The sequence below is a fragment of the Heterocephalus glaber genome, unplaced genomic scaffold, assembly GCF_053883595.1.
Source record: "Heterocephalus glaber isolate CG9 unplaced genomic scaffold, H.glaber_assembly_v1.0 deba00001553, whole genome shotgun sequence".
NCBI lineage: Eukaryota > Metazoa > Chordata > Mammalia > Rodentia > Bathyergidae > Heterocephalus > Heterocephalus glaber.
In genome coordinates, this window is record NW_028258344.1 from 23,752,140 (window position 1) to 23,773,825 (window position 21,686).

The 21,686-nt window shown below is 36.7% G+C and overlaps 1 protein-coding gene across 2 annotated transcripts in view; it reads left to right on the forward strand.

Moving 5' to 3' along the window:
* The window catches only part of Stmn2 (stathmin 2), a 57,105-nt gene that overhangs the window by 18,525 nt on the left and 16,894 nt on the right, over positions 1-21,686 (forward strand). For both annotated transcript variants that reach the window (XM_004842019.4, XM_004842020.4), the window contains exons 2-3: positions 13,222-13,317; positions 17,586-17,758. In XM_004842019.4, the coding sequence (XP_004842076.1) occupies positions 13,222-13,317; positions 17,586-17,758 (269 nt within the window). The remainder of the gene's footprint in view (positions 1-13,221; positions 13,318-17,585; positions 17,759-21,686) is intronic.

A 21,686-nucleotide genomic window follows, 5' to 3' on the forward strand; every position in this document is an offset into this window, starting at 1 on the left:
ATTTTATAGTTTAAGAATAGTTTGAATGCAACTTGCAAAAGAATATAGTTACTTTTTAAATCTTTCTAGTTTTTCTGTGTTGTGTAATTGCTTATTTCAAGTAAATCTCCACCCAATTTTCAATAACTTCATCTTCTCTTGGCCATTTGCTTTATTACAATTACATGTAAATTAATATTTGGGCTTGAAAATAATAACAACAACTACATTTATCATAACATAGGTATGCAAGATTTTTGTGCCATAAAAAATGACCGTGTTTCTTTTATTAAATTATGTTTTTCTCAGCTTTGTTAAGGTATAATTGATAAATAAAATAATATATATTTATGCTGTACAATATGATGCTTTGATGTATGTATACATTGTGAAATGGTTAAATTAAGCTAATTAACATACCCATAACTTCACACACTCATCTTTCTTGTACTGAGAACATTTAAGATCAACTCACAGCAGTCTTTGAGTATACAATGTGTTATTACTAGCAACAGGCTCTGAAGTTGATAATTCTGTTTGATACTTTGTATTCTTACCAACTTCCTCATCCTCCCACCCCATCTCCATCCTTGGAAGCTACCATTCTACTGCCTACTTCTGTGAACTCAACTTTTTAGTGAGATCATACTGTATTTATCTGTCCATGTCTGGTTTAACTAAACATGCTTTCTGGGTTCATCCATGTTGTCACAAATGACAGGATTTCCCTCTTTTTAAAGACAAAATAGTATTCCATTGTGTGGGAACATATATCATACATTGATGGAAATTTGAGTTGACACCTATCTTGACCTTTGTAAATAGTGCTGCAGTGGATTTAGGAGTGCAGGTTGTCTCCTTGTGTTAGTTTTCCATTGCTGGACAGAAATACCTGGGAATAACTGAAAGGAGGAAAGATTTATTTTAGCTCACAGTTTCAGAGGTTTCGGTCCATGGTCACTTGGTTCTTTTGCTTCTGGGTTTGTGGTGAAGCTAAACATCATGATGAGGACAAAATGGTAAAGCAAAACAGCTCACCTTATGGTCAACAGGAGGTAGAGTTAGAGAGAAGCCCAAGAGGAAGGGAGCAGAGGCCAGGCCACCTCCATTACCCACTCACTGCCTGAAGTAGGGCCACTGCTACTTCCGTCACCTCCCAAGAATGACATTAAGTCATGAATTCCATGATGGATTAATTCACTGATGAAGTTTGAGCCCTCATGATCCAATCACTTTCTAAAAGCCCCATCTCTGAGCATTGCTGCACTGGGGACCTGGGGATGAAATTGTCAACATGTGAGGCTTTGGGGGACTTTCTAGATCTAAACGATAATACTTCACAATACTGATTTCATTTTCCTTGGATCTATACCTAAAAGTAGGTTTGCAGGATCATATGTTAGTACTATTTCTAATTTTTTAGAAACCTCCATACTGTTTTCCATAAGGCTATATTAATTTGCATTCTGCCAACAATGTCCCTTTTCTCTGCAACATCGCCAACACCTATGATCTTTTGTCTTTTTTTTTTTTTTTTTTTGGTACTGGGGATCAAACTCAGGTCCTTGAGCTTGCAAGGCAGGCGGTGGAACCACTGAGCTAAATCCCCGGCCCCTCTTTTGTCTTTTTTATAATAGTGGTCCTAACAGGTGTGGGTTGGAATCTCATTGTAATGCTGATTTGCATTTTCCTGAGCATTAGTGATGTTCAACATTTTTTTCATAAGCTTTTTGGATATTCATGTCTTCCTTTGACAAATACCTCTTCAGGCAAAAATGACTATTTCTTAAAGTAGCTTTTATTTTTAAATACCTAGAAGAAGAAAGAAAATCTGGAAAACTTACCCTAGACTAAGTTGTCTTACATTTTGATCCTGCTTGTGACAAACTGGATGACACAAAACTAACTGGAATGAAAAGACTTCAGACTCACTGCTTGCTTGCTTTAGGTTCATTGCAGAAAATTGTACTAATTAAAGTTCTAGTACATGATTTTATGAGACCTATTTCAGAAAATGAGACTTTATATGGCAAATCTTGAAGTACCATTTGAATTTCAAAATGGAAAAGCAATTTTCAGTGTCATATCTGGGTTAACCTGCAGGATTTCCTTCACACTATTTAGCTGTCTCTAAAATGGATGTTGAAGATAATTACATTGTGGAAGCAATAGTCAGATGCTTGACACTTATTTCACAGTCTCTGTTACTCTCTCACATACTGCCAGCATTACTCAAAAATAAAATTCTGCAATCACTTTTAAAATATCAGATAGTTAAAAATCTTGACACTATATTTTCTGTATTTAAAATGTATGTGTATGTGTGAACATGTATATGTATGTGTATATATGTATTCATTCTATTTCTTAAATACAAAGTAACCATAAGACATATGACTCAACTATGATTAGCAAAATCAGAACTTGTTTTCATTCAGGGAGGAATTCTCTTACTTGATTGTTTAGTTCTGCACCAGGTACACAAACATTTAATGCACAGTTTTTCAATGTGCAATTAAAATAAAACTAAGGAATGTGATTTGAAAATCCAATTTGAGGTTATGATTAAGAAAATGTCACATACAGTGCGTTTCACAAAATTTCACTGGAGACCCTGGAATCTTCTTTGGATTTCAAGAAACAAGTAAAATTATGGGTCCTCCATGAGGACTTTGTGACCTTTGCTTGAGTTATCTTCCATTATTTATGTCATTCATTTCCTAAGAAAACATAAGTACAATGTATATACTACCCAGATAAGAATTCTATGTGGTGAAAACTTGATAACTATTATTTGGCAATAACACTAAGTTACAATGTTTCTTTTAGTCACTGTTGATATTAGCAACTATTACACATTGCATGGACTTTTTAACAGATATATTCAAAATTAAAATGACAAGGAACCTTTAAATGCACTGAAACTTTTTACCACTTCCAAGAAGAACAGGTTTATATGCAAATTCTCTTTAAAAATATGCTTTCAACTTCTAGAAATTTTTCATCTTGATAGAAGAATTAAATTATAATATAACTTATTGGGCTTGTAGCACAAATTACTTCAGGATTCCTGCTTAACTGTTTATTTCCAATGTTCTACATAAGTTAGCATATTTCATTTTCTGAAGACTAACAACCCCATTTTGCGATGATAAATAGGGCTCCTTTTTAATTAATTGAATTTGTACCCTCAGTATTCAAACCATTGTTCAAACAAAAGAGAAAGTCACCAGGCCTTTAAGCTGAGATATAATCATCAGAATCTTATAATTTTTTGTTTTCCCTATGACAAAAATCTTGTTTTCCAGTTCTGAAAGTTCCTGATTTCACTGAGAACATAACAGGTAACCCATATTATATATATATCACTACATATAGTTGGACTAAATTCCAAAATCCACGTGAAGTAGAATGCAAGGCTTATTTTCTGAAGAAAAACTACACATTAAAACAAAGGGAGCAAAGAAACCAACACCAAAACATATGACTCTGGCTGTTGACTCCACAAATGCAATACTCATTCTACATAGATTATATAAATTATTCTGAGTTCAGAATGAATGCAAAATCTTTTTTTTTCTCTCTTCGGTCTGTAATTAAAAAGTAATGAGAACACATTTTAATCACTTGTTCAGCCATTTTGGAGAAACAACTTACAGGCTGTCATGGCCGCCTCACATTACCCACAGCAGACCCAGAAGGGAAGAGCCGTCATTGTGATGTGAAAACTCTCCTTAACCAGATGAACAGTTTAGTTTTCTCACCCTGACTTTGTCTAATTTTAAGTCCCTACCCACTTAGCTATCATTTTAAGCTTATTACTACCACCTGGTAGTTTTTAGGGACTTCAGGGAAGAAAAATCCCTCAGTACTCAGAATTAGGCTTGGTGAACAAATCTTGGCACCTAAACAGAGTAAAGTGCCTCAAATACTACCATAAACCACAGTGTAGTTTGGTCTACATCAAGGACAATAAGAATTTCTTTTATCAGTGGAGAAAGAAAAGAAAAGAAAGCCTGCATGATGTACTGTAACTCTCATTAAACACAGCAGGAGCTTAAATGAATCAAGAGTAAGGTGAGGTCCCAGGGTGGTGCAATTTACTGCCTCTATTACAGTGTTTATCACAAGAGCTCATTCATGTCATCCAATTTCTTCTCCTGATCTGCACTGCTGATGCTAAGAATCCATTGAACTGAAATTTAAAAGCTTCATATGTTTCTGTAAAACCCATTGACGGGTTATAACACTTTGACCTTCTCAAATGTCTCTTTATTTGATTTCATAGCTACCACCTTCAGAAAACTGGGATGCTTTGACTGATCAAAATATGAATCTTTCAAAACCTCCCTGGCTTCAGAGACCATAATTCTTGTGAGAAAATATGGGTAGAATGAATGTAGACTGAATCTAATTTTATACTTAATCAATCAGCATTACATCATCATAGCAGAAATATCTAGAACATTACCTCATATCAGTGATCTTCTTGGATGCTGAAATAGGTCTTTAGAAATCAGAGTTATTTTTCTTTTTAGATTTTACACATATTCATCAACCAAAATAATTTCATGCTCCAAATTTAAGCCAGTACTGTATGTAAGAAGTATTTTAAATAATATCATGTTAATCTAGTTCCTCTTGAAAGAAGAATATCACAATGGTGGAGCTCCCAAAATATTTCTGAGAGATGATATATCTGAGTAAAAAATAATAATCTGACATTGAGTTATAAGATCCCAAAAGAGGCAAATTACCAGACACACACGTGCACGCACACACACTGTGGTCAATATCAAGTTAGAATAAGCATCAGGAGCCTAAATTTACAGAGTGGAAAAATAAAGGAAAAAAACAAAAACAACAAAAAGAGCTACAAGGTAGCTGATTCCTATCAATGTTAAGACTTAGGTATGACAAAAAGAGAGGCTGAACAAAATTAGGAGTGCAGCAATGTTTAATAATTGCAGGTGTAATTCGGCTCTGTTCAGAATCCATTAGCAGAGAACATTACTTCTCCCATTGTCTGTTGTCTTTTTAAACCCTTAGAGTCAGCTGTGGATACTGCCAGGAAATAATACCTCTGCCTAGAAATGACAGAGTACATTTTTTTAAAATAGGTAGTTTTTGTTTATATAAACTGGTAAGCTTCAAGCAAAGGGCTTTTGTCCTTTTCTACCAGAAATCATGCAAATGTAATTGCTACAAAAACAAGCTCACAAAACTTCTATCCTGCATTCTGCAGCATTTGATTTATCCTTTACTGTTTCCCCAGTGCCCTTCTGAAAGAAGAAATTTAAGTTGAATTCAAATTGACTATTTAAGATTTGCCAAGAAAACCTCCCTGCTAGACTAATGTGATCACAGGGAATACAAGATAAAAGAAAGGAAAGAAAATGTGTTAACAGACCCAAGGTGCTCTTCAGTAGAGCCAGCCTAAATGCAGGTCATGGGCAGCCATGCTGTCTTCTGAATGACCAGCTCCCTACAGTCATGGTCATTAAAAATGTCAGTGTGTGGGCCGGGAATTTAGCTCAGTGGTGCCGCTGCCTGCCTCGCAAGCGCAAGGTCCTGAGTTCGATCCGCGGAACAGAAAAAAAAAAAGAATGGCAGTGTGTCAGGATATAGACAAGTATCTCATTCAGAGACTATGAGATATTTTATCCCAAAGTTGTATATTAATTCCATTTCCAGAGCACTCATTACTATCTTAACAGGAAGTCAAATACTTATTACTCTTTCTTCACACTCAACGCTAGCCAAAACTAAAGAATCAATGAACATTTGCACAGGATGAACAAACAAAAGAAATTTAAATAAGACCACTCATTCTACGTTAAATAACAAAATAATTTGTGAGAATTCATATTACTGGTTTTTCACCCATAAGCCAAATGAAGTAGAAAATTGAAAAAAAAAAATGTAAACCATCTATTTCTAATTGTTTGAGTCTTTATAAAATAACGGAGTATAATGTCATGAGTAATATAATTATTTTCTTTTTCAAATAAGGTGTGTATAAAATTGTGATGTAAATGAAAATGTGGGAAAAGAGCCCAGGTTTGTATGTATAGAAGGGTGGAGAAAAAAATATGTGTGTCCATTTTACCAAGCAAGCAAATCTCTTTATTATTTTAATCTATCCCAGAATCAAATCTGATTATTGAATCTGTGTATTCTTTAGCGAAACTGTTTCCAAAGTTTCTAGCCATCTCTGTACCAATATTTATTGCCCAAGTATAATCCATATGTCAAGAAAAGTGCACTGGGGATTTAGCTCAGTGGTTCTGCTGCCTGCCTTGCAAGTGCAAGGTCCCAAGTTTGATCCCCAACACTAAAAAAAAAAAAAAAAAGAAAGAAAAGTGAATAATTTCTTCCCCAAAGCTATAGAGTCAGCCTCTGCATTGCAGGGGTTTTGCATCATAGATTCAATCATGAATTAAGGGGATCCGAGGATGGGTAGATGGGAGGGAGGGGAAGGAAGAAGGGAAGTAAAAAGGACCAGCATATGATATGTATATGAACCAATTCCTCATGATGAATGTGTTTAGGTATGACTATCACAAACATATGTTAATTTAAAAATCCAAATAAAAAATAATACTGTAACACATAAAATAAAAATAGTCATATACCAGCAATACAGTTGCATTCAAAATCAAGTGTTTTCAATTCACTGTTTTCAACATTTATATAGAAAAATTGACAATAGTCACAGAAAATGAAAATGTAGAATGAAGAAAGACTTGTAACAGATACCAAGTTATATACAAAAAAGAAACCACTATAAATTACTTTTAAAACATAGGTTGTCCCAGGAGGGCTAAACATTTCTCTAGCTGAGTGTGAATAAGGGAAAGCATTAAATCCAGTTACCTTCGGTGAGATTCTAAGTGTGCCAATACAAGGCTTATCACGAGGAGAACACTGGGAATGGAGGAGAAAAGGGGTGTGAGGGGTCCACATCCTTAGTGACGTCACCAAGGCACAGGATCCTCTGGCCTCCAACCCCTCCACCCCGCACATTGTGAAGAGCCCATTTGAATGGGCTTAAAATTATATGCAGTGGAAAGCATTCCCCCTGGGTCAGAAATGTAGAAATTTATTCTGGTGCGTCTCAGAGTGGCACATGAGGCTGTCTGTACTCATAGTGATATGCCAAATGTAACCATTTTCTTCAACATGGCAAAAATTTTAAAACATTGTGATAAAACAGATCATAAAAATTATATTTGTGTTAAACATGTATAAACTTTTTCTTTGTAATTATTCCCTAAATAATACAGTAAAATAAATATTTAGATAGCATTTACTTTGTATTAGGTATCATAAGTAATCTACAGATTAAAGCACTGAAGAGGATGTACATAGATTATATGGAAACTACACCATTTTATAGATGGAACTTGAGCATCCTCAGATGTTGGTACCTGTGGAGAACCTGGAGCCAATACTCTGTGAATACCAAAGGACTCCTATCCTTACCTGTAACCATATCATCAATAACTCAGACATAGGAATTAATTAAGGAGGGAATATCAAAGAAAACCAGAAAGACAAAAAAAGTCTTAGGTATTTTGCTTTAAAATCAATAATAATATTGATTGTTGGAAACATTTGTAGACAATAAAGATGGAGGTTGAACATCTGAGCAAATTTTGAGAGAAATGTACAGCATGAAGCGCAGGCCCATACCCCACGCTAAAGTTCAGATTGAACTTTACCCGACATGATACATCAGACCTCATGCAAGTTACTCAACTTCTCTGCGTCTTTTATCCTCATCTGGAAATCTGGACTAATTATTGCACCTTTCTCATAGCATTGTTGAGGTGATTAAATGAAAAAATTCATGCAAATATTTTGTACATTGTTTGTGCCCAACAAACAGCTGTTATCATTACTCATGATTCCTTGTAGCCATTTGGAAGAAAACTACAATTAGTATTTGTACATCATTGGGTTAAATGACTCTTTCTATAGAATCAGTATGGACTGAATTTTAAATGAATTCCCTAGAGAAAATACTTACTTCCAGACATTAGTAGTTAATAGCAAATACAATCAACCATTTTAAAAAACATATGGAATCACCTTCCATATTCCAACATGCATTCAACTCTGCTTAGTGTTGAGATATAGTGAAAAGATTAATATATGTTGTTTCCCAAAAATCAGTGAAAAAAACGATTGTCGATTCAAAGTATGAAACATCAATTGTAAGCTCTCATTAGCATGGTTTTCATGGCCCTTTGCCTTTGACAGAGATTCTTTTGTTGTTAACAGAAGAATTATTCAAATTATCTGTATTTTGGTCCTTGTTCCACATCCTATTTCCCTCAAATCAAACCCATTGTACAAGCCTCAGCTTAGTCAGGCCCTGCGGAAAGCTTCCCTTATCAATCCATTTTCAAGGATCTTTTATCTTCTTCTCTCTGAATTCTTGCAGACCCCTGTCCTCAAATCCTATCAATTCTTTCATAGTCTCTTCATCTTCCCTTTTTTCTCCTTTGCACTGAACTACCTTTTCCTAAGCCACATCCCATTGCCTGCTGAACCTGTTCATTTGTTTCTTAATGTGCCTTCTGGTCATTCCTACATAAAATGGCCAGGAAAAAAATCTTTCTAAAACAAGAATTTTATGAGGTTATCCCTCCTTTCAAATATTCATTGGCTTCCTATTGCTAAGATGATCATAATGGCTAAACAGGGACTCCTATTAATGAGCATAAGCCAGACCTGTCAGGGAAAGCCAGGACTTGAAGCCCATCTATCCATTGCTACTTCTTGTACTTCTCAGGCTTGCAGGAATATTCCAAAGGGTGAACAAAAAAGTGAACCCAGGCATGAATTTCTTTTAAGTTTATGTTTAAAATGTATGCCACTCTGACATTCTAGCACAAAATATACCCATAGTTGTTTTAATGTAAACATAATGTTTTAAACTACAAACCACTAAATGAGCAAAAATTCAAAGATCTTACCCAAAATCAGGGAGAAAAATTTACTCCAAGAAGACCTACTGTCCGGGTACAACTCTGCAAAGCCCTCTTGGAATGCACTCTGAGAAAATGCTGCCTCTGGAGCCCATAAAATGCCAACTGTAAAGACCAGGAAGGGAAGGATGCTCACTGGAGTGGAGTAATTGTTCCTTACATGGACCTCCTGACAAGAGTTTTCCGTAAGATCTTTTTAGAACTTCATTTCCATGTCTACAATAATAAATATATCTTCGCTTCTCTTCCTTATTTCCCCTGATACTATTCAGTCTTTAAGATCCAGATCCATTAGCTCTGGTTACCATATAAAATACAAGATGCTCAGTTAAATTTGAATTTCAGAAAAACAACAGAAGTGTGTTCCATGCAATATTTGGTTTAAAACTTGACTGAGTGCCCTATGTTGTTACTTGTTAAATATGGCAACCCTTACTGTGAAGCTATTCTTGACCACTCACCTCACTGCCACAAGGCTGTACAGTTCTACTGGCCTTCCAACCCAATGCATCTGTGTCCCATATGATGATTCCCCTACTTTGCATCTACTTTTTATCAATTTTTATATCCCTGTACTCCACCCACCTGACTCAAAAACAATAATCCTCTTATATCTCTGTAATTCCATAATGCTTCACAGAGACTCCTGCCCAGAGGTGGTGGTCATAAATACTTATTAATAGAGAAATTGATTTTAAAATCAACAAGACAACCAACAAAATTACTTATTGAGCAACTGCTTTCTATATCATCCAGAACTAGTGTGTAAATTATTGGATAGATGAGTAACATGTAATATTTGCCTTCAAAAGGGTTATAGATTAATTAATAAAAATTATACATAAAAACTAGTAACAAATGATTCCAAACAATAAATAATCAAGATTGTGTAATACAGTCCACAAAGGATAGTACGAAATAAGTGTGGGTCGCCTCCAAAAAGACAGAAGTGTGAGAATAAGGGCCCTGTATTAGGACTTAAATTGTGGAAAGGATTTAGATGCACAAGAGGATCAGGGAAGGTGATGTTTCCCAGGGGAAAGTTTGCCAGTTGCACTAAGCAGAAAGCAAACTGCAGAGTGAGTCTATCGCAGGGAAACAACCAGGACTCACCTGATCTGTGGTTGCTGCTGGTTTTTAGAAGCTCTCTGGGATTCAGAGCACCCATATTAGTGAGAATCTACACTATGGCTCCCCATGAGCAGAGTCATGCCATACACCTTGATACAGATAATAAGCAAGGTAGGGTGCTATCAAATAAATCACCAATAGAGGTTTTCTAGGTTTTGTCCTCAGATTCACCTAGGAGAGGAAAGACTACCTCGGGGAGGAAAGACCAACATCTTATCAGTCACTGTCTTAGTCTGCTCAGGCCGTTATAGCAAAGCACCAGACAGCTTATAAACAACAGAAACTTATTTCTCACAGTTATAAAGGTTCAGCCTTCGTGACTGAATGACTTTGCAAGGTCTTACCTCCAAACACCATCACAGTGGGGATTAGATTTCAACATATGAGTTTAGGAGGGGGGATATAAACCTTCAGTCCCTAACAGCAACAGTTATCCATTATACACAGGGCTCTAAACATGTGGGGTCTGACAGTCCTTACACTCCCCTCTCTTCACCAGCTTCTCAGGCAGAATTAAAGCAGTGGTCTTACTGAAAATTATTGAGTTAATTTACAGGAAACTAAAGACATGTTGAGAAGTGTTCTTTTTCAGTAGAAATTCACGTTCCTCTACAGCTTTAAATTATTACTGTGTTATGAGATAGAAAATCATTTCTTTTTATGTTTGGACTATCTCTTCCTAAGCAAGTTGGTATTTATAACATGTGGTTACAATATAGTCACCCTTTAGTATCCATGGAGGATTGGTTCTACATCACTGTGGATACCAAAATCTTCCAATGCCCATGCCCCATATTTGTAATGGTGTAGTGTTTACATACACCCCATGCACTTCCTTTCCTGAACTTTATTTTTTTTTCTTTCTTGGACCTTAAATCATGCTTATAGAATGTAATTTGAAATACCTATAGAATATAAATTCTGTGAAAAGAGTTTGTTACACTGTATTGTTTAGGGAATAAAAATCTATATATGCGGCCAGGGATTTAGCTCAGTGGCACCGCATCTGCCTCGAAAGCACAAGGTCCTGAGTTCGATCCCTGGTACCAAAAAAAAAAAATCTATATATGTTCAGCATAGAGAAATTATTTATTTCAAATATTTTTGACCCACAATAGGTTTAAACTCATGGATGTAGTACACATGGATATGGAGGGCTAATTGCATGCTTAATATCACAAAATGTTTGGATGCTATATTACATTTTCTTACACAAAATAAAGGTACTCCTATCATACAAAGATTGGATGTTAGTGTTTTCAGTCAATCCATAGAATTAAATATATTAAACCACAAAAAATGTTATCCTCTGATAAAAATTGTGATTCACATTGGATATCTATGCAAAGTCCTGCTTAGGTCTTTATAAGTGATGTAATTTCATTAACCAAATACAGAAATAAGACAAAGAAATGTGGTTCTGCCTTCTAAAAATGCAAAGGTATTCAATAAAATTTCTCAGAATGGGTCTTGCCAGGACTTTTATGCCACATGGCAAATTGTGTTGCTTATTTTAAGGAAAAAGCTCACAGAGTTCTGTTTTTTTAAAGCAGATCCTCTGCATATAGTTAGGCTGAACTATATGAAAGTGACAGTAATTCATCTTTGTGTGTGGTTCAACTATCCAACAACATATCCACCCCTGTGGCCCATGGACTTCATCCTAAAGTAGAGCTAGAAAGCCTCTTGGCAGGCTTAGGATAGCTTGATTACTGCATCCCATCCAGAACCCCATCTTTACCACTGGCTACTTTGACCTCTGTGAGGCTGTTTCCTTATATATAAAATTAGAGTGGACCATCGACTAATCCCTTAGAAACTTCTCAGGCCTGGGATTTAGCTCAGTGGTTCCACTGCCTGCCTCGAAAGCAGAAGTTCCTGAGTTCAATCCCCGGCACCAAAAAGAGAACAGAAGAGAGAAGAGAAGAGAAGAGAAGAGAAGAGAAGAGAAGAGAAGAGAAAACAAAAGAAACTTCTCAGTCTAGCATTCTGAGGCTCTAAAGCATCTAGTTGTTAGATCCATTTCCTATTGGCCAACAAAAGATATACCTGTCTGTAATGTCTAAACTTATCTTCTGGGAATTCCCTCCCTCCCGTGGCAGACCCTCTCCTTTGGGTTACAGTGATGGTTAAAAAACTCACCATGGTAGAGATGTCACCAGTGAGGTTCAGTGTGCTAGGCCATAGCCATCTGTTTATTTCCTGTCACAAGTTAATGTATGACATACCCATCATTTTTCTTCCATTTTTCTTAATTTGTTAATTCAAAAAATTAAATTAATCTAAATGAAAGGTGAGAGACTCCCCCCTTTATTCATATCTGGTGGTCTACAGACACTTATCTTTTTTATAACACATAGTCACTGGATACTCACCAAGTTTACTTGGGCGGCAGACCTCCTAGAGAAGAAAAGAGGATATTAAGTGAGGTGGGAGGGGGAAGAGTGAAGGAGCAAGGCTGTCAGGAGTCTGAACTCTTGCTGCTGCTTGGCAACTTAGTACCCAAACTGATCGCCAGGGGGAGCGGAAGAGAGCCTTATCCTTTCCCATCAGATCTCAGGCCTGGGCATATCTGGGAAGAGGAAGAGATAAGGAATTGCACTAGGAGGTGAGAGAAAGCACCAAGAAATGTGCCTGGAGGATGTATCTGCTGAATAACTGTCCTGCTGAGTCCTCTAATTATCCTCAAATGAGTTGGTAGCGATTCAGGCTGAACCCTCGTGAATCTTAGGTACGGCAGACTTGTGTACACATTTACTAAAAAAGCCGGCCTCTCTACTAATGTTGTCAGATTCCTCTTCCTTCGTAGCTTTCAGATTTTTTTCTCCTATCCTGATACATCTTAATTTCTTCTACATTCCTTTTATCTAATGCTCTTTCTCACTATATTGAATCTGCTGAAATAATTAATTCACATCCTCTATAATAAAGAATATGGGCTTGAGTTCTGCTTTCATTCATTTATATTTCATTTTTCATCCATTTATATTTCACGAAAGAAAGAAGCAAGGCAGCATACCTGGAAATATTCATTCTGCAGGAGGCTGTAATTATTATTCAAATTTAGAGAAGTTCAGTAAATGTAAGATCCTAATCTTGAGTCTTTATGTTTCAGCCTACAAGGAAAAAATGAAGGAGCTGTCCATGCTGTCACTGATCTGCTCTTGCTTCTACCCGGAACCCCGCAACATCAACATTTACACTTATGATGGTAAGTTGCCAACAACAGAAATCCCCTGCTGGCCAGATCATTTGCAAAGCTTGTATGTATGTTTTTTTCTCTCAGTTCCTGCTATAATTAAATCAATATTTGGAGATCTTGCTATTGACTTGCTTCATGGAGCTGTTAGGTCTTATTGATTGTTTATTACTCACAACAGTTTGAATTTGGTGCTAATAACACATTAATGTCTCTTAAGCATGGCTAGATTGTTATTAGCAGGCACATCCAGCTTATCAAATCCACAATATGTCTAAGGCTCATTTTTGCAAATAACATAATATGCTAAACTGTAATTAGACTAGATCATAATTTGCAAGAAAATACTTTATACTTAGAGCACTTGAGAGAGAAAATCAACAACCATCACTGTTTTTCTGTATGAAGTTCCCATATTTTGCACATATATATCAATAAGCTAATAATAATAACTGAATTTATGACTGAGGCTCCAGGTAAAGAGAGTTTAAAAAGACAAACCTAAAGAGCTGATATAGCAATTAACTTTATTGACAGGCAACCTTTTAGGTTTGATTTATCCTTATTCATTATGTTTAGTTTGGTTTCCTTTCTGGCTCTGCCACTATCCATACAGCCCCAAGCAAGTAGATACTTACGAGTCTCTGAGCCTCACTTAACACTAACATCTCTCCCAGGGCATTGGGAGGTTGAAATGACTTAAAGCAAGTCACTCAACACCAGGCCTGGCCTCTCATAAGCACTCGATAATGATAGCTATAATTATCAACTATATCATCGGTCAATTTAATCAAAATATTCAATGCGTTATATGTGTACTAAATATAGCTGTGGCATATTTTCCTACCTGATAGGCTCACAATTACTTTTTCTTTCCACCTGTGTAAACAGAGACTAAAGACCAGGCAAAGTGACCTTGTGGCACATAATGCCTTGAGGGCCTTTAATGCATATTTGAGGACTCAAAGGCATTTTCCTTCCAAGTTGTTCTGTCAGCTCCAGCATCAGAAGTGCTAATTAACTGTTCCAGAAGAAAATACCCTCCAGGTGAACGAATTTCATTTTCCAACCAAAACTTTCATTAGAATGTAGGCCCGGTGCCTGCTTTGTATAAGTTCATTTAGTCAACAAAAAAACTACACAGATCTTTATTATCTTCCAGATGTAGCTGCCACTACCCATGTGGATATGAAATGCTAAAATCTAACAATGTGTTGTCACCGAGGCTCCAAAGATGAACACAAAAAAGATGGTCCTCAATTTCAAGGGACTCGGGACTTAGCCCAAGTTTATGAACAGGAAGCAGAGTCCACGGTAGTTAGGACAGAGGAGGCTGTGATAGTTTCTGCCAATGTAGGGACTGAGGAGAGGAGTAGAAGAAAAGCAGACACTATTAATCAGCTGCCCCTTAGAAGTTGAAGGTGATTCCATATCATTCATGCACTGCTTCCCGAAAGAATTGGCAGAGAATTTCAAGTTTCCCTAAGTCTTTACCTTGGCCTTGTATTTTTGTCTTGATAACAATGTGAATTATTTATTGCAGTCAAACATTATAATAAGAATTAATAATGTAATTATTGTTATTTACATTTATAAACATAAAGTGCCATGACTCGCGCTATACATCCAGTATTCTTTATCTTTTAATCTTCACTACAGTCTTATGGGAAAGGTGCTCTTTTTATCTTCATCTTTTAGGTGAGAAAATGAGAATTTAAAACAGTTAATTAGCCTTCCCAGGATCACACAGCTACAGTCTCTAACCTAACCATTTAAAAATCCCATTACCTTATCAAATGAGCTATTTTTATTTGCCCGTGTTCTCTTGTAACCCTTTTCCAAAGGCTTCCACAGTTTTCATGGAGCTCTATTTAAGATGTAAATATGATATTGTCTGCCTTCGGGAAAATGTAAAAATACTTCTGCATTCATTTCCAATGTACTGACTGATGCACTTTACCTGGACCGTCTGTCAGCATTTAAGGCTCCAAGGCAATGTCTATCGCCTGAGTCTCACCTGACCACAGCCTCAGTTTGCACTAGACAGGCTGCCAAAACAGTCATGGAAGCAGAATCCTCACCTCACAAGCAGTATCAGAAGCTTCTGTCAGGGCTGGCCTGGAGAAACGGCCACCTTTGTGGCTACAACCGAAAAGGGACCTCAGTGAATTAGGAGCATTTACAGGTCAAGGAATGTGTAATGACAAAGATCTAGAAGCAACCTCCCTCCAGCCACTGACTCCAAACAATGAGATGGGACACCTTAACTGTTTTCAAATACAGAGAGACCTTCATATCCATGGGTTCCAGATGGACGTATTCACCAATCTGAGGTTAAAACTATTCCAAGAAGATTACCTTTGTACTGAACATATACAGACTTTTTTCTTGTCATTATTCCCCAAACGATACAGTCTAGCTATGTACATGATATTAGGTGTAAGTAATCCAGAGATGATTGAAAGTGTTCCAAAGGATCTGAGTAGACTATGTGCGAATACACCTCCATTTTCTATGAGGAACTTGAGTGTCCTCAGATTTCGGAATCGTCAAGGGGTTTTGGAACTGTACTCCCAAGAGCACCAAGAACCACTGTGCCTGAAAGTCCAGGGATACACAACAGAAAGTGGCCTAACCTAGAGAAGTTTCAGACTCCAAGCAAGGACCAGTGGGCAAAATCAGAAAGATACTATCTGAAGTGCAAAACAATATACTCAACTAACAATGAGAATTTAGCAATGAGACTTTTATAAAAATTCATTATATTTTACTAAGTTGTGAGTTATGTAGCTATAAATGCCTCAGCAGATGCTATCACTTTTATATTTTAAATTATATTATCTTATAATCATATTATGCAGGGTTAAAACTTAAGGGTCTGATGATCTGCTTATCTCTACCACATAAGCAACTGATGAAAAAATACTCATTCTTCAGTTCCTTTTGTAACTGACAAATAAAAATCATGTATGTTTATGTTGTGCAGCATGTTTTGAAATATATATATATATTCTCAAATAGCTAAATCGAGCTAATTAATATATGTGTTACCTCACATACCTATCATGTATTTCTGGTAAAATCTGTCTTTGGCGATTTTCACGATCATAATACATTGCTATTAATTTTCATTACCAGGTTGTAGAATAGATCTCATGAGTATATTTTTCCTAACTTAAATTTTACCCTTTGACCAACATCTCTCCAACATCTGCCCCTACCCCCAGCCTCTGGTAACTGCCACTGTACTCTCTACTATGAATTCAACATTTTTTAGATTCCACATCTGAAAGATCTTTTGGTACTTGTCCTTCTGTACCTGGCTTTCCTTCACTTAGTACAATATCTTCCAGGTTCGTCCCAGTTGCCACAAATGATAGCATTTCCTTCCTTTTAAAGGCTGAATCATATTCCAAGTACATGGGCACAAATTAGATACGAAGCTTTCCCTCCCCTCCCTCCCTGCAGCTCCTCATTCCCTGGCTCTTGTCTGTAGCTGAGGTATGCTGCAACAAAACAGGAGCAAAGATATTGTGTCTCTTGTCTCCACTAGACTGTAACACTCTGAAGGCAAAGAAACTCATGACAGAGAAGATGCTACATATGCTCTGTGGCTAGGAACAGCAGGCACACTGATGGGCAAGACAGGAGCCAGGAGGATGCTTTGCACATTAGCATTGACTTGACCAAGTATTTCCAACCACTCAGGGAATAAGATTGCTTCTAACATGGCTTCTGTGATTCCCAACCACAGGAACAGTTACATCATAATGATATAAGTAGCTACGTAGGTAGGTAGGATAATGGTAAGATAGATGATAGATAGATAATTTCTCATTATATGTGAGTACTGGAGACCTCTTGTTATTTTCCTCATGTCCTAACAAAAAAAAATTTTTTAATGTCTCCAGTCATAGTTATTTCAAAAAAAAAAAAGTCCTACTTGATTTTCATGCAAAGCTCATATTTATTCAAAAGGAAAATAAGGCTTAGTTAAAATCAATTCAAGCTATTTTTCTCAGTATGCCTCCCATTATTCGACTCCCTATAGACACTGCTGCATTTTTCAATACTGTAAATATTTATTCCATTAAAATATATCCATAGTTATGCTAAAGAGAGAGGTCTTACATATTCAAAGCAATGTAGAACTAATTATCATATGCAGCATTTTAGCTCTATTTCCTGGAATAACAATGTTTCTTTGAATCACTGGAAGCCAAATTATTAAAATAAACCCAGTCGTACATGCTTAACATTCTCTCTTCTTTCTTTCCTAGATATGGAAGTGAAGCAAATCAACAAACGTGCCTCTGGCCAGGCTTTTGAGCTGATCTTAAAGCCACCATCTCCTATCTCAGAAGCCCCTCGAACTTTAGCTTCTCCAAAGAAGAAAGACCTGTCCCTGGAGGAGATCCAGAAAAAACTGGAGGCTGCAGAGGAAAGAAGAAAGGTAACTTTTTCATAGACTTTTGACTCTCTCTCTCTCTCTCTCTCTCACACACACACACACACACCACATCTACATGTAGCCAGATTCCATGGGACAGTGACTCCTGAATCTGCACCATCTCAACACAGGTAAGTTTTCAATAGACATAGAGCTTGGCTTTGGGGGTAAGAACTCAATCAGGCTAAGATAACTGTTCCTTTTAGGCTAGACTAGACCAGAGGTCTCTGAAACTAAAAGAGCTTCAGTGCTCTAGTGCTCCCCTCACCTTGGATCTTCTTTTCTGAATGCCTCCCTCACCCTTAACCCATCAGCACAGACAAGAGAAAGCACAACCCTAGCTAACTCGTGAGGTTAGAGTGGGAAGACAGAAGTGATAATCCCTTTCTCTCAGGATCTTCATCACATTCCCAGCCTAGGGCATGGTTTTCCTTGGAATTATCAATTACCAGATCTTTCCTCTGAGATCTTTCCAGCCCAGATGAGGTTTGCCCCCAGGGTAAGGGGTAGAGCCTGCCCCTTTCCTCTCCAGAACCTCACCACCCCTAAAGCTAGTCCTCCTAAGATTAGGACTTCCTGAGATCTTTGAGTATCTTCCTACACCCATTTCTAAGCCTTGTTGGACTTTGTCCTCTTTTTGCCATTGGTCCCTGCTTGCATTAAAGAGCTTTTCTTTGCCAAATCTTAATAATTTTCCACAATCAGGTGCTAAGAAAAGCCAATGGTATCAAGATTTGAGAGCACAAAGAAATTCTAGGAACTCCATACACACAAAAGTTATGTCCAGATATATCTGTTCCAACTGTGTGGTCAGGGTAGTTCATCCCATCAAGGATACTCAGTCATCCTCAAATGGCATTCTTTTAGGTAACTTGTCCCTACATTGCATTTACCACTTACTCGTTCATAATATATATTTAGACTAAAGTAGTCATTTAAGAATATGTTCTATACAAGTTTTTATGATATTAGTAGAAACTGCATTTTTAATATTTTTTATTTTATGAAGATATTGTCTATAAAGTTAGCCAACATATTAAAAAAACTTTTCTGTTGGATAATTACAAAGAGAATGAAAAAATTCCTATCTCCCAATGACTGAATTCTCCTACAGTAAGTAGACAAACACAAATGTGTGTGAGGTATATGTGCATACACACACATACATACACACATGAATATATACACAAATTCATACAGTATCAAATATCAAGGCTCAAAGATTAGAAGCTCTCAGATTAAGTTTTCTGAACAAGAAAGTACTAATTTTGTGGTTGAAAAAATCTTCCTATGACACATTAGTATACTAATCTCAATTTCATTTTTCACCAAAGCAAGATTGTCCAAGTGCCTGCTGAATATTCAGTGTATATATAGATATATATATGTACATACAGATATTACCAATTACTATTGTTTTAAATATAGATTTTTAAAGAAGGAAACTGAGCTAAAAACCCAAGTATATGTACAGGAATTAATTTTTATTAGCTTTTTGGTTGTTATTTTAGCCTTCTCATGCCACAACAACATTAAATCATTCAAAATTACAGCCCATCGAAAGGTTGTGGCTGGCAATTGCAACCAACTAACTACAGCAGTGGAGCACATGCTGTACACAAAGCAGGGTAAGCTTTCACTCCAGAGCTGACATAGGTAGTAGGTACAGGTGCAGGAGTGGGTCACAATCGCCATACACAGACTCTGTGACTTGATTAGAATGCAAAGTCAGCGACTGAGCTGAAATTCAAACTCAGAATCAAAATTCAACACCATGGTTTAGGACACTGATGATATTTCTGGGTAATGTATTTAATTCAAAAGAAATTATTGAAGGAAAAAGAAGACAGATGGTCAGAATTAACTGGGTGTTCTTATAAAACTCCATGATGTAACTAATGATTCTAGTAAAATTCCCGCACTATGGCAACAATAAATTATCAAAAATTATACATTTAAACAATTGGGTCTAAATAAAAATTAACCACATAGCTACAAGACATTTGCAAATCTAATCAGTCAGCATTATTAGGCCCAGAAAATAATATTCTTTAGAATTCTTTAAAAGCAATATTCCCTCACATTTCTGGAATTATTTGTTTAAAAATTTCAGTGCACAAATCACTAAGTAGATTATGTGTTGGTAGTGAAGTTTTAATTAGAAGAAAGTATAATTAATTAACAGGAGCACCAACTTAAAGATTCATCAATTGATTTCTTCTATTGGATTATACTGGCTTAATTAGTGCTCATTTGGAGGACTGCTAATTCTTTTTAAAGTCTTGAGCAAGGGCATATATCTGAGTAAATATCTTAATGGGGACAGGGAAATAACCAAAATCCAATCCACCTAGTTAAAACAACAGGTAGGCATGTGACTAAAAGTCTGGATTTGACTGTTGCCTCAGGAACAGCTGAATCCAAGTGGCCAGGCAATATCATCAGAAAACTTTTGTTTTATATTTATCATTTCTTTATGCATCAAATTAGTTTCATTACCAAAACAACTGAGTTCCACTCAGCCCCAAATTACTCTTCTCACATCTTAGCAACTCCTGCAGGAAGGGAGCTTCTCTTTCTGAATAATTCTAACGAAAGTCCTAGAACGGGGTCTCGGTGGCTTTACCTGCATCACCTGCCTGACCTGAGCCAGTCATGGCAGTCAAGGGGATGCAGTGGATTGGTGTGCAAAGCTGGATCACATGACTAGCACTGACGATCAGGGGAGTTCAGGTAAGATCTCTAGGGTGAAAAGTGGTTCTCAAAAAGAAAATGGAGGTATTTTCACCAGAAGAGGGGAAAATAGACATACTAAGTCACAGAGGTCCGTCATTTTTCTCTGTCAATGTTTAGGGTCACTATAAAATTTTAAATAATTATTTAGCCCCTGTACTACTCAACCTGTCATACTTGTCATTCTCTCCTTTCACCCTGCTATGCACGATGTGAGGTTTTTCATATAAATATAATGAAAAGAGCACTCTACCCAGCTATATAGGACAGCACTGTGTGTTAGAGATATAAAGTGAGACACACGTGTTTCAAAGTTTTCTAGCAGCCACATTAAAAAGAGTCATATGACCTATTATACCTTTTAGTCCTTATTTTCAAAATGACCTCAACATTAAATTTTAACCCAGCATATTCAAAACCATTTCACCATGTAATCAATATAGACATTTAGGGAGACATTTATATAGAGACAGTTCACATTCTTTTTTGTTCATGTTTGGATTTTACATTTTGCATTGCATGGGATTCACAGTCACAGCATTGTAAGTATTCAGTAGCCATGTGTGGCCGGTAGCCCGGGAACTGGGGAGCTGAGCCCCAAGGGATTAGACCAGAAAGCCATCTGCGACAGAGAAGGATTATGTCTATGTTTCTAAAATTGGGACCAGATAATTATTCTGACTTAAAGTTTTTAACATACATCGCCTAAAGACTATTGACATAGAGAGACAAGAAGATGTTCCCACACTATGGTGGCCACAGTTCTGCTACCATCACCCACAGGAGTGAAGGTTAGGCCTGTCTATCTCATACTGTCCTCCATGGGTCCTGTGGTCTATGTGTGCAGATTCTCCACAGTGGGGAGGGGACATCGCCATGCCCAGGTTTCATCTCTTATTCTCTCTCATGGGACCCAGGTTTTCCCAGTAGCACTTAGCGTAATTGGTAGCCATATTCTTATTTGCCTATTTGTATCCATCCTTAATATCTCTCATTAGGTTATAAACTCCATAAACATAATAGTGCCAGCAATAGTTAGTACTAAAAGTAATTTTAAGTGAATAAATAAATTGTAACTCTTAGGACCAAATGTTAAAGTTGCAATATGTAACTCATTTTGATTTTTTATCCCATCTTCCCTTTGTAAAACAGAAATAGTAAGTCTCCAAGTTACATCTTCTGAAAGTGCACTAGAAAC